The 15106-nt window shown below is 41.3% G+C and overlaps 1 protein-coding gene across 1 annotated transcript in view; it reads right to left on the reverse strand.

The window, feature by feature from the left end:
* LOC117508715 (unconventional myosin-VIIa-like) overlaps positions 1–15106 on the reverse strand; it is a 289667-nt gene that overhangs the window by 194368 nt on the left and 80193 nt on the right. The window contains exons 9-10 of the mRNA XM_034168534.1: positions 12477–12545; positions 6118–6202 (exon numbers count right to left, since the gene is read on the reverse strand). Of these exons, the coding sequence (XP_034024425.1) occupies positions 6118–6202; positions 12477–12545 (154 nt within the window). The remainder of the gene's footprint in view (positions 1–6117; positions 6203–12476; positions 12546–15106) is intronic.

Genomic DNA, 15106 nt, shown 5'->3' on the forward strand with positions numbered 1-15106 from the left:
ATTATTTATTCCACATCAGTGGCGCAATGTGGTTCCACAGGTACCATCTGATTTTTATTTTTTACTTATACTACATCAGCAGTGCGATGTAGTGTACCTCGCACTGTGTTCCTGCACGAAAGACACCATCACGTACACGAACCATCACACCGGGATCATGCATGCCTGCCTGTCGGTGCGATGTTTCATGGTGCGCTAATTCAAACTGTTTTGCAGTGTTTCGCCGTATCGACCAAGCTTCGCACTATGTGTGAAGGGGTCTTTAGATAGAACATCACCTTCCTGTGTTGTTATATGAATATATATATTTTTTTCTTTTTTTTTAAGGTGCCCATAATGGTGGCTGTTGCCACTTCTAAACAAAATCTGATAGGGCCACCGACCCACCAATCAAATCCTCTGTTAATCTACTTCTAAATTAGGGAGAAGGTCTTTAAATTTTATCAAGGGCTTCCAGAATTCATGCCATCAAATAGTAACAACAAGCTATACTTTTGAGATGAGCTTTTATTTCATTTGTTGATTTGTTGAGCTGCCAATCTAAAGACTGGGGTTCAATTCCAGGTACGTCCATGTCCATGACATGAGGTGTACAGGGTGAAGAGAAGAGGGACCAGCACTGTGCCCTGGGGTGCTCCGGTGTGTGGTGCCACTCAGCCTGACATACTGCGGCCTGTCGGTGAAGTAACTCTTTATCCTCTTCATAGCTGCTCTCACTAATTCCTTACTAATCCCCAACACTTCCTGATATACTTCCTGATATATCTCTACATAATCCAGCCTTCTCATTCATTAGCTCCTCAAACTATTCCCTCCATCTTCTAGAAACTCTCCTCGCTTGCCAGCACATCTGCATCCTTTGTCAGCCTAACCTGCTCCACATCCTTTCCAGCTCAATCGCTTTGTCTGGCCATAAGGTAAAATTAATTTTCTCCTTCCTTACTGTTCAACTTCATGTACAGCCCACTGTAAGCCTTTTCCTGGCTTTTTCCACTTCTCTTTCACTTCTCGTTGTATTCACGTCTGCTTTCTTCATCTCTCTGACTGTCACAATTCTTTCTTGCCAAACTCTTCTCCTTTTACTTTCCTGAACATCTTAGTTCCACCAATTGTCCTTGTTTTCCTTCCGCTGTCCAGATCTCATACCCAGTACCTCCCTAGCTGTCTCTCTCACCGCATCTGCAGTACGAGGTCTGTTAGAAAAGTATCCGACCTTTTTATTTTTTTTCAAAAATGATATGGATTTGAATCACGTGTGATTGCATCAGCCAAGCTTGAACCTTCATGCGCATGCATGAGTTTTTTCACGCCTGTCGGTTGCGTCATTCGCCTGTGAGCAGGCTTTGTGTGAGCACTGGTCCACCCCTCTCATCGTTTTTTTATTGCGAATAAATGTCTGAACGATTTGGAGCTTTGCTGCATCAATTTTTTTCCAGAAACTGTGAGAGACCTCCAGGTGGACACCGTTCGGAAAATTAATATGGCTTTCAGGGATGATTTTGTGGGGATTACACAGATTAAGGAGTGTTACTGCCGCTTTAAGGACGGCCCACAACTGCTGAGAGTGCGCCGCGTTGCCAGCGCCGATCGACAGGCTCACACCCCGCTGAAACAACCAGATCATTTCCAACGTGAAGGCTTTGTTGATCCGGCATGTCGTCTGACTTTCACAAAAAGGCAGGAGAAGTGGACATCAGCACTTTTTCGGCACATTCCACTGTTACAGGAGTTTTTTTCATGGAAAAAAAGCGGAGGGACGCGCCACGGAGCCGTTCATTATGCGGCACAAAACCACCTCCGTGTTGGTCTCACAGGACGGCTTTCAGGTGGATTTCAGACGGCTGTCGGTTGCTTTTCAGTCGTGTGACTATCCGAGAAATTGAGCATGAGCTGGACATGCCCCAACATTTCCTGTGAGGCTTCATCACGGCGTTGCTTTGCGCCATGCGGCACCGCCGCGACGCGTGGAATTCCTCCGCACGTCTGTCTCAATGTGCCGAAAAAGTGCTGATGTCCACGTCTTTTCACAATTCCTGTGCTAGTCAGACGACATACCGGATCAAGACAGTGTCCAGTTTAGAAATGAACGGCACATTCCACTGTTACAGGAGTTTTTGTCATGGAAAGAGGAGTGGAGTTCCGCGCGTCGCGGTGGAGCCGCATGGCGCAAAGCAACGCTGTGATGAAGCCTCACAGGACATGTTGGGGCATGTCCAGCTCATGCTCAATTTCTCGGATAATCACACGACTGAAAAGCAACCAACAGCCGTCTGAAATCCACCTGAAAGCCGTCATGTGAGACCAACACGGAGGTGGATTTGTGCCGCATAATGAATGGCTCTGTGGCGCGTCCCTCCGCTTTTCTTTCCATGAAAAAAACTCCTGTAACAGTGGAATGTGCCGAAAAAGTGCTGATGTCCACGTCTCTTGCCTTTTTGTGAAAGTGAGATGACGTCCCGGATCAACAAAGCCTTCACGTTGGAAATGATCTGGTTGTTTCAGCGGGGTGTGAGCCTGTTGATCGGCGCTGGGAGCGCAGCGCGCTCTCAGCAGTTGTGGGCTGTCCTTAAAGCGGCAGTAACACTCCTTAATCTGTGTAATCCCCACAAAATCGTCCCTGAAAGCCATATTAATTTTCCGAACGGTGTCCACCTGGAGGTCTCTCACAGTTTCTGGAAAAAAATTGATGCAGCAAAGCTCCAAATCGTTCAGACATTTATTCGCAATAAAAAAACGACGAGAGGGTGGAGCAGTGCTCACACAAAGCCTGCTCACAGGCGAATGATGCAACCGACAGGCGTGAAAAAACTCACACATGCGCACGAAGGTTCAAACTTGGCTGATGCAATCACACGTGATTCAAATCCATATGGTTTTTGAAAAAAATAAAAAGGTTGGATACTTTTCTAACAGACCTCGTACTTTTGGAGTTGTCCAAAACTGGTTCAGCTCCATCAAGTGCCTCTCTCACCTCCTCCCTGAATGTCACACAACAGCCTTCCTCCTTCAGCTTCCACCATCTGATTCTTTGTTGAGCTCTCACTCTTCTTTTTCTTCACCTCTAAAGTCATCATACAAACTACCATCCTATGCTGTCTGGCTACACTCTCTCCTGCTACCAACTTACAGTCTCCAATTTCTTTTGGCTTGCATCTCCTACAAAGAATGTAGTCCACCTGTGTGCACCTTCCTCCACTCTTAAATGTCACACTGTGTTCCTTCCTTTTCTTAAAGTGGGTGTTCACTACAGTCATTCCATCCTTTTTGCAACATCACCTACCACCTGCCCTTCCATATTCCTGTTCTTGATACAGTAGTGTTCAGAATAATAGTAGTGCTATGTGACTAAAAAGATTAATCCAGGTTTTGAGTATATTTCTTATTGTTACATGGGAAACAAGGTACCAGTAGATTCAGTAGATTCTCACAGATCCAACAAGACCAAGTATTCACGATATGCACACTCTTAAGACTATGAAATTGGGCTATTAGTAAAAAAAAAGAAGAAAAGGGGGTGTTCACAGTAATAATAGTGTGACATTCAGTCAGCGAGTTTGTCAATTTTATGGAACAAACAGGTGTGAATCAGGTGTCCCCTATTTAAGGATGAAGCCAGCACCTGTTGAACATGCTTTTCTCTTTGAAAGCCTGAGGAAAATGGGACGTTCAAGACATTGTTCAGAAGAACAGCGTAGTTTGTTTAAAAAGTTGATTGGAGAGGGGAAAACTTATACGCAGGTGCAAAAAGTTATAGGCTGTTCATCTACAATGATTTCCAATGCTTTAAAATGGACAAAAAACCAGAGACGTGTGGAAGAAAACGGAAAACAACCATCAAAATGGATAGCAGAATAACCAGAATGGCAAAGGCTCACCCATTGATGAGCTCCAGGATGATCAAAGACAGTCTGGAGTTACCTGTAAGTGCTGTGACAGTTAGAAGATGCCTGTGTGAAGCTAATTTATTTGCAAGAATCCCCCGCAAAGTCCCTCTGTTAAATAAAAGACATGCAGAAGAGGTTACAATTTGCCAAAGAACACATCAACTGGCCTAAAGAAAAATGGAGGACTATTTTGTGGACTGATGAGAGTAAAATTGTTCTTTTTGGGTCCAAGGGCCGCAGACAGTTTGTGAGACGACCCCCAAACTCTGAGCCCAATTTCATAGCCTTAAGAGTGTGCATATCATGAATGCTTGGTCTTGTTGGATTTGTGAGAATCTACTGAATCTACTGGTACCTTGTTTCCCATGTAACAATAAGAAATATACTCAAAACCTGGATTAATCTTTTTAGTCACATAGCACTACTATTATTCTGAACACTACTGTACCATTACATCATCATCACCTCTGTTCCCTTCACCAACATGCCCACTGACGTCTGCTCCTATCACCACTCTTTCATGCTTGAGCACACTCTCCACAACCTCATCTAACTCACTCCAGAAATCTTTCTCCATCTCACAACCTACCTGTGGGGTATATGCACTGATGACATTCACCATCACCCTTTCAATTTCTAACGTCACGCTCATCACCCTGTAGGACACTCACTTAACCTCCAACACACTTTTAACATAATGTTGCTTTATAATAATCCAAACACCATTTTTCTTCCTATCTACACCATAATACTTCAACTTGAACCCACCTCCTTTGCTCCTGGCCTTACCTCCCTTCCACCTGGTCTTTTTGCACACAAAACATGTCTACCTTTTCCTCTCCATCATGTCAGCCACCTTTCTCCCTTTACCAGTCACACTGCCAACATTCAAAGTCCAGATTCTCCCTTCCACCCATCTAGTTTTCCTCCTCTCCCGCTGTCTCTGAACACATTCTCCTCCTCTTCTTCTTCTTTGACCAGCAGTAACCCAAATTCCACCAGCATCCTGTTTGGTCATAGCACTGGTGGCAGTTATTGTTAACCTGGGCCTCAATTGATCCTGGTATGGAAATTTTATTTGTACCCTACATTACTGTGTTGGCTTTGTAATGCAAGATGCCCTTCCTGACATAACCCTACTCATTTATCCAAGTCTGGGACCGGCACTCAGAGTGTACTGGCTGCACACCCTATCTGGCTGAGTTATAGTTGCATCCTCTTAAAATTTTGGTTCAATTTGGATGTTTTTTTGGTCTTCAGTCACCTTTTGCTGGGATACCAATGGCAGAAAATCATAACTTTCTCCTATATTTGGTGGGTGGTGGTTTCACTGCTTGGCCTAGTTTGGGAATAAAAACTATGAAAGATGTATATATTGAAACGTTTTTTGCTTCTTTACATTAACTGGTGGATATTTTGTCTCATTCAAAGGAACATTTCTTAAGATATCTTCAAGTTTACATTTTTTTAACATAGTTCATTTCCGGCATCCCTACCCTTACCAATGACTTCTTGATGTATATCTGGAATGTCTCTGTCCATTAAAGGGTGTTATCTTCAAGTACACATTTTAGTACAGTACTGTAGTTCCTTCACCCCTCACAAGTATTTACCCTAATATTTATAAAACCTTTTCAGAGTATCTTGCCGCTGTTAAAGCTAACAGGTACCATCGTGAGGGTGCATGGACTTCTGTTTACAAGTATTGTTTTTTTGTATAATCCCATCTTGGCATATTGCTGCCAGCAGACACAGTGTGCATGCACTATAAACCTGCTTATGTAAGGTGTGTCTGAAGATTGCATCACATAAAGACTACAAATAGACTGTGCTTGAATTTAGGCCACGTTTTTGGTTGGTTGGTCTTTGTCACAAATGCCTTCAGGTGCCGTACGATAAAAATGTGCCAGCTCTGAGCATGACTGCATCTAATTTTTAAACCAAGATGCCCATGGACAAACACGCAGAAATTGAAGTCTTCTTGGTACTAAGATGACATGAGTGAAAACTACCAGTATCGCTTGTGTTGTGCTGTGCACTCCAGTGCATGGGGCATACGACCTGTACGCTGAACCTTAAGGATAGCATTCTTGATTTTTTAACCATCCTGTTACCAACCTTAATGAAACACTCAATCCAATTCTTATGTCCACATAAATGCTACAAAGAACAGTTTTTACTGTTTCCATGACTCCTGCTGAAGAAAAAAACTCGACCAAAAGGCTGGGTTTACCTTCATATCTAAGGTTGCCCATATGTAATACTGCAGCCAACAGTTTAGAGATCTCCCAGTTTTCTTTATCTGTGAACATCAGCACCTGTGGGACAGAGCAAAAGAACGATAAGTGGTGTTTTCTTGAAACCTGCAATACTTAAAGTGAAATCTTTCCAAAGGCTGCATTTGAAGGATTTGTTTGTAGGACCACAAAATAAATAAATAAATGAAAGATAAGACATGTCTTTACATGTCCTTAGCAACTCATTCGGATTAGGAAAGTGTAGACTGGGCTTTCTCAAGGCATGTCCAGTGCAAGTTTGAAGACTGACCTGCCGTACAACCTTAAATTTTATGGTAAAATCTCAGGAAAAAGTATGCTGTACAAGACAAAGAAAGGAAAATGCAGAGCCGGTCAACAAGGTTGCTTCATAGAATAGAGGATCTGGCGGATTAATCCAGAGGCGCTCTTGCTGTTGACTTATCAAAGGTGCAAATCAAGCCTGGGAGCATGCACCGATGCTGCGCTTTGCCACATCCACAACACTTCGGAGCTGCCTTGGGTCCTGGATGGCATCTACCTGGGCAGACAACTAGTCCATTCCTGCATCTGTAAAATAACCATCAATCTGCCACAGCCAGGTGCAATGTGGGCATCCCCTTGGTGTTCTCCTGCCACTGGGCTCCTCAACAATGTATCATGCACAGAGGAATGGGCTCTTGGCCAAAATAGCCCTCACCCTTGTCTCTCTTAGTAATCGCTGATTTTACACAAAGTCATTCCAGAAGTACCCAAGAATCCTCCGAAGAGACCTAATACTAAGACATCCAGTTGTCGCCTTAAATCACTGATTAGCATCCAAGTCTCACAACAGTACAACAAAACAGCAGCACAGGACCCTAAAGACTTGGACCTTCGTTCGCCTGCAAAGATATCGGCATCGCCAAACACCTCTGTGCAGTGACCTCATGACTTCACAAACTCTTCCCAAGCACCTCTCAATCTCAAAGGCTGAGGACCCAGAGACATGCATGTCACGGCTCAGAAAACTGAATGTCTCTAAGGTGCAATAATAATAATAATAATAATAATAATAATAACAATAACAACAACAATCTTCTTGTTTTGGCTGTTCACAGCAGATCAATCATTTCCATCTCACCCTGTCCTCTGAATCTTCCTTTCTCACACCAACCACCTGCATGTCTTCCCTCAGCACATCCATAAACCTCCTCTTTGGCCTCCCTCTTCTCCTCCTGCCTGGTGGCACCATCCTCAGCATCCTTCTCCCTATATACCCTGGGTCTCTCCCCTGCACATGCCCAAACCATCTCAATCTCACCTCTCTGACTTTATCTCCAAACCGTCCCACCTGAGCTGTCCCTCTGATATGTTAATTCCTAATCCTGTCCATTCTTGTCACTCCCAAAGAGAATCTCAAAATCTTAACCTCTGCCACCTTCAGCTCTGCCTCCTGTCTTTTTGTTAGTGCCACTGTCTCTAAGCCATACAACATAGCTGGTCTCACTACTGTCTTGTAAACTTTCCCCTTCACTCTTGCTGATATTCTTCAGTCACAAATCACTCCTGCCATGTTTCTCCACCTACTCCACCCTGCCTGCACTCTCTTCTTCACCTCTCTACCACATTCTCCATTACTTTGGACAGTTGACCCCAAGTATTTAAACTCATCTACTTTCACCACCTCTCCTCCTTGTAACCGCACTGTTCCACTGGGCTCCCTCTCATTCACACACATGTACTCAGTCTTGTTCCTACTGACTTTCATTCCTTTGCTCTCCAGAGCATATCTCAACCTCTCCAGATGAGACTCGATTTGCTCTCTACTCTCACTACAGAGCACAGTGTCATCTGAAAACATCACAGTCCATGGAGACTTCTGTCTGATCTCATCAGTCAACCTGTCCATCACCATCTGGAATAAGAAAGGACTCAATGCTGATCCTTGGTGTAATCCCACATCCACCTAGAATGAGTCTGTCATTCCTACTGCGCATTTCACCACTGTCACACTATTGTTGTACATGTGAGGTGGGCTTCATAGATAATTGGCAAAGCTTCTGGGGAAACCCTGGTCTTGTTAGGAGAGACGGCATCCATCCCACTTTGGATGGAGCAGCTCTCATTTCTAGAAATCTGGCCAATTTTATTAAATCCTCCAAACCGTGACTATCCAGGGTTGGGACCAGGAAGCAGAGTTGTAGTCTTAAACACCTCTCTGCAGCTTCCCTCCCCCTGCCATCCCCTCATTACCCCATCCCCGTAGAGACGGTGCCTGCTCCCAGACCACCAATAACCAGTAAAAATCTATTTAAGCATAAAAATTCTAAAAGAAAAAATAATATAGCACCTTCAACTGCACCACAGACTAAAACAGTTAAATGTGGTCTATTAAACATTAGGTCTCTCTCTTCTAAGTCCCTGTTAGTAAATGATATAATAATTGATCAACATATTGATTTATTCTGCCTTACAGAAACCTGGTTACAGCAGGATGAATATGTTAGTTTAAATAAGTCAACACCCCCGAGTCACACTAACCGCCAGAATGCTCGTAGCACGGGCCGAGGCAGAGGATTAGCAGCAATCTTCCATTCCAGCTTATTAATTAATCAAAAATCCAGACAGAGCTTTAATTCATTTGAAAGCTTGACTCTTAGTCTTGTCCATCCAAATTGGAAGTCCCAAAAACCAGTTTTATTTGTTATTATCTATCGTCCACCTGGTCGTTACTGTGAGTTTCTCTGTGAATTTTCAGACCTTTTGTCTGACTTAGTGCTTAGCTCAGATAAGATAACTATAATGGGCGATTTTAACATCCACACAGATGCTGAGAATGACAGCCTCAACACTGCATTTAATCTATTATTAGACTCAATTGGCTTTGCTCAAAATGTAAATGAGTCCACCCACCACTTTAATCATATCTTAGATCTTGTTCTGACTTATGGTATGGAAATTGAAGACTTAACAGTATTCCCTGAAAACTCCCTTCTGTCTGATAATTTCTTAATAACATTTACATTTACTCTGATGGACTACCCAGCAGTGGGGAATAAGTTTCATTACACTAGAAGTCTTTCAGAAAGCGCTGTAACTAGGTTTAAGGATATGATTCCTTCTTTATGTTCTCTAATGCCATATACCAACACAGTGCAGAGTAGCTGCTACCTAAACTCTGTAAGTGAGATAGAGTATCTCGTCAATAGTTTTACATCCTCATTGAAGACAACTTTGGATGCTGTAGCTCCTCTGAAAAAGAGAGCTTTAAATCAGAAGTGCCTGACTCCGTGGTATAACTCACAAACTCGCAGCTTAAAGCAGATAACCCGTAAGTTGGAGAGGAAATGGCGTCTCACTAATTTAGAAGATCTTCACTTAGCCTGGAAAAAGAGTCTGTTGCTCTATAAAAAAGCCCTCCGTAAAGCTAGGACATCTTACTACTCATCACTAATTGAAGAAAATAAGAACAACCCCAGGTTTCTTTTCAGCACTGTAGCCAGGCTGACAAAGAGTCAGAGCTCTATTGAGCCGAGTATTCCTTTAACTTTAACTAGTAATAACTTCATGACTTTCTTTGTTAATAAAATTTTAACTATTAGAGAAAAAAATTACTCATAACCATCCCAAAGACATATCATCTTTGGCTACTTTCAGTAATGCTGGTATTTGGTTAGACTCTTTCTCTCCGATTGTTCTGTCTGAGTTATTTTCATTAGTCACTTCCTCCAAACCATCAACATGTCTATTAGACCCCATTCCTACCAGGCAGCTCAAGGAAGCCCTACAATTAATTAATGCTTAGATCTTAAATATGATCAATCTATCTTTATTAGTTGGCTATGTACCACAGGCTTTTAAGGTGGCAGTAATTAAACCATTACTTAAAAAGCCATCACTTGACCCTGCTATCTTAGCTAATTATAGGCCAATCTCCAACCTTCATTTTCTCTCAAAATTCTTGAAAGGGTAGTTGTAAAACAGCTAACTGCAGAGGAATGGTCTATTTGAAGAGTTTCAGTCAGGTTTCAGAATTCATCATAGTACAGAAACAGCATTAGTGAAGGTTACAAATGATCTTCTTATGGCCTCAGACAGTGGACTCATCTCTGTGCTTGTCCTGTTAGGCCTCAGTGCTGCTTTTGATACTGTTGACCATAAAATTTTATTACAGAGATTAGAGCATGCCATAGGTATTAAAGGCACTGCGCTGCGGTGGTTTGAATCATATTTATCTAATAGATTACAATTTGTTCATGTAAATGGGGAGTCTTCTTCACAGACTAAGGTTAATTATGGAGTTCCACAAGGTTCTGTGCTAGGACCAATTTTATTCACTTTATATACGCTTCCCTTAGGCAGTATTATTAGAAAGCATTGCTTAAATTTTCATTGTTACGCAGATGATACCCAGCTTTATCTATCCATGAAGCCAGAGGACACACACCAATTAGTTAAACTGCAGGATTGTCTTACAGACATAAAGACATGGATGACCTCTAATTTCCTGCTTTTAAATTCAGATAAAACTGAAGTTATTGTACTTGGCCCCACAAATCTTAGAAACATGGTGTCTAACCAGATCCTTACTCTGGATGGCATTACCCTGACCTCTAGTAATACTGTGAGAAATCTTGGAGTAATTTTTGATCAGGATATGTCCTTCAATGCGCATATTAAGCAAATATGTAGGACTGCTTTTTTACATTTGCGGAATATCTCTAAAATTAGAAAGGTCTTGTCTCAGAGTGATGCTGAAAAACTAATTCATGCATTTATTTCCTCTAGGCTGGACTATTGTAATTCATTATTATCAGGTTTCCTAAAAGTTCCCTGAAAAGCCTTCAGTTAATTCAAAATGCTGCAGCCAGAGTACTGACAGGGACTAGAAGGAGAGAGCATATTTCACCCATACTGGCCTCTCTTCATTGGCTTCCTGTTAAATCTAGAATAGAATTTAAAATTCTTCTTCCTACTTATAAGGTTTTGAATAATCAGGTCCCATCTTATCTTAGGGACCTCTTAGTACCATATCACCCCAATAGAGCGCTTCGCTCTCAGACTGCAGGCTTACTTGTAGTTCCTAGGGTTTTTAAGAGTAGAATGGGAGGCAGAGCCTTCAGCTTTCAGGCTCCTCTCCTGTGGAACCAGCTCCCAATTCGGATCAGGGAGACAGACACCCTCTCTACTTTTAAGATTAGGCTTAAAACTTCCCTTTTTGCTAAAGCTTATAGTTAGGGCTGGATCAGGTGACCCTGAACCATCCCTTAGTTATGCTGCTATAGACTTAGACTGCTGGGGGGTTCCCATGATGCACTGAGTGTTTCTTTCTCTTTTTGCTCTGTATGCACCACTCTGCATTTAATCATTAGTGATTGATCTCTGCTCTCTTCCACAGCATGTCTTTTTCCTGGTTCTCTCCCTCAGCCCCAACCAGTCCCAGCAGAAGACTGTCCCTCCCTGAGCCTGGTTCTGCTGGAGGTCTCTTCCTGTTAAAAGGGAGTTTTTCCTTCCCACTGTCGCCAAGTGCTTGCTCATAGGGGGTCGTTTTGACCGTTGGGGTTTTTCTGTGATTACTGTATGGCTTTTGCCTTGCAATATAATATGCAATATAATTGTTGTTGTGATTTGGCGCTATTTAAATAAAATTGATTTGATTTGATTTCGTACCTCTGTTATAGGGTATTTATTGCATGGAAAAACCACACAAAATCACTGGGACTTTTGCTTAACTGCAAGTATCCGGTTGATACGATTACAGTTTAGGCAAGTTTTACTGTAATGTGAAATTATATAATTCGTAGTAAAAGAAAAACTATATAACGCAACACTCTGCCATATCAGCATAAAATAGGAAACAGATGTGACCTTTTGACCTCTTAAAATAGGTCAAGGTTAGCCATCTTTGAACCTGTCCAAGGTCTGTGTCACAAGAATATTCCCTGTGAATTTGAAGACCCTGGCAATAACTGGACTGGACTTATGCTGAGCACAGGCAGACAGAAGGACGCATGCACGGCCTTTGCAATACCTGATGGCCATATTTTGGCTTCGTGTGAATAGGACAAAGTGCAGGAAATTGTCACGAGAAAAGAGACATTGAAAATGGAAGTACAGCGAAACAGAACGAGGGGAGGACAACAGTAAAAGCTGACATATCAAAGGAGAGGTGACAGGAGGAAATGTAGGACCAGTCCATAGAGAATGTTGGATGCATCAACCCTACGTAGAATCAGGTAACAATGAAGAAAAAGAAGAGAAACAAGTCTAAACCTCACCTAAACTAAAGTAAGTGACAAAACATCAGATCCCAGATATCACACGCACAGTCTAACACCAACAACATTATGCATACCTTCATTGCAGAGCGGATGTTAGAGTACTCTTTCAAATCATCACGGCCATCACAAACTGTACAGCGACCCTACAGAGAAAAACTATCATGGATGAAACTGTAAAATGAGAATTGATCTTGTTGTATGTAATTGCTCATAGTTACATTTTTTTATTCCCATCATCTGTAAATATTACTCTCGCATGAGTCAAAGCTGACTAATACCATGAACTATTTTTACTTTTTTTATTTTTTATTTTTTTTTTTTATAAAGCAGCAGGAAATTGCTACTCTGCTGTTATATTCAACATGACATCCAAAATGGGCACCAAAGTGTGATGTTCTTTTTATTATTTCTATTGTTTGATGCATGCACTATGATGCATTTTAGGGGCTAAGATGGAAATATACATTTCTACATTAATGTTATGTTTTGTTATTCAAATTTACTGGAATAAAAAAAATCCCTGAAATCACATAATGGTACATTTTTCCAATTTATGTGCTGTAGTACAACCAGAGGGAGCTCACTGTGTGATGTGAGTTTGGTGGCACTACAAACTATACATGTGATGTTATTGAGTTTTTATGAAAGCATTTACATTCGCTGTGGCAATTTGTTGACAGCCCGAGCTCCGGACTCACAGCCAGCTGCATGTCAAGATTAATGTAATTCATAAAGAGTGGAGGATGTCTCATTTTGGTGAGACACCCCGTGTCCCTCCCTGGAGGTATTTCATTCATCCAGGAACACCGTGAGGCCTGGTTCAAACGGCAAGATTTTCAGATTGTCTCTAGATTTCCAAAACCTGAGAGACCACACACATGGAGATAAAAAATCATAGATCTAACAGTTTTGGTCGTACAGTGTGTGATGTGCAGCCACATGGTAAGGACAACACACCACACACGAACAGGTTTCACACACAAACATTCCCAGGTCAGACAGGAAATCTCGTAAAACCTCTTGAGATTAAACGTGACTTCAGAGTAAACAAATGGAAATAGTTTGTGGACTATTTACAACAGAAGAAAAAATGATACACAAAGAAAAAGAAAAGTTTATTGCAACTTGCACCTTTCCCAGAAGCTACTGTCATCCGAGCACTGATATTGATATTGCATGTGCTTATAGACAAAAACAAATAAGAGACTAAATTTAATTTATTATTTAACTAAACTGCAAATATATGAATTTTTAACATTTATGAAACACTTCTCTAAATAAATAACAGTAAATTCTCAAACAGAACTATTTTTTAAGTGTTGCATGTGCTACACAAGGCCATAGGGTCACTGACCCTAAAGAGATTCCCTCCTTGACACAGTGATCTATTCAACAATTCAGTGTTACAACCAAAACTATGATACATGCACTTTTCGTTCCTTTATATTTGACATCCTTGACCATGAAAACATACCACTAGAACTTGGAAACACTTTTATGTCTTTATTAGTTCAAAAGTTATTGTATAAAAATGATTTTTTGGTAATGGCGGTTTTCTTCTGGATCTAGCTCCATAACATTTGAAGCTACATCAAATCTGATGACACCTTACTGAATCAGTACAGATTCAGCTACAATTTGGTGTTAGTTGTGCATCTCTAGCTTCATTTGTCACCTCACACTGACACATTTTCTATTTTCCCTATATTTTTGCATATTCTGGATCACCAGATCCGGAATCCGGATCCGATCATCACCAAACTTTGTTGTTTGATAGAACATTTGACTATGTTACACCCTAATTTTTTTCAAGCCTTTCTGCCTTGTTTTTGTGGAGTTAGAAACTGGAATGTCAAAATTCCGCCTGTCCCGCAATGGTGAAGAATCCTTTAAAAAGTTCCTGGATCCAGATCGTGATCCAGATCACCAGTAAAATTTAATCATTTGTTCCTCTTGTCATTTCCAACCACTCCACAAAATTTCATCAAAATCCGTTCAAAACGTTTTGAGTTATCCTGCTGACAAACAGACAGAATAGACAAACAAACAAACAAACAAACTCGACCGAAAACATAAAAAAATGTATGCCTCTGGATGACTTGGGTGATATTGCCAGTGTATCAGTATGGTGTTAAAGGAAATGATTTTTTTTTGTGTGTGTGTGTGTGTGTGTGTGACCAGTTCTCCTTTGCCTGCAGAGGATAGAGCAGTTTTTCATAGAAGCAGCTCTCTTCTGATTGCAGAGGGTGGAACTATACATCTTTTAGGAAACTTTTAACATGTAGGTGCTCAACTGATTTTAAATTTTTAAAATGTTTGCTGCTGTTCAGCTTTGTTTACTACGTTATCAGTCTAAAAGTTATCAGATAAACATTTATCGGAAGATAATTAGTCCGATAATGGTTTTTAAAGTTATCTAAAAAGATAATCCGACAATGAAAACATTATCTTCGATAATTATCTGTTATCGGATTATCGGAACTGTGCCCACCACTGCCTATGACCCTTAATTGGAGTAAAGGGGTATAAAAATACATGAATGGCCTGGAATAATGTGCACAATGTTATGCATGTCAAGGAATGCAGTCCTCCTTAATGATTGTCATAATTACACTTCTGTTTGTCAGTGCCGACCAATCAAGCTACAGCTAACAATAAACATTCACTGGTAATGCCAGTACCGTTGCAAAACTGACCAAATGCA

This window comes from Thalassophryne amazonica, chromosome 4, assembly GCF_902500255.1.
Source record: "Thalassophryne amazonica chromosome 4, fThaAma1.1, whole genome shotgun sequence".
Classification (NCBI taxonomy): Eukaryota; Metazoa; Chordata; class Actinopteri; order Batrachoidiformes; family Batrachoididae; genus Thalassophryne; species Thalassophryne amazonica.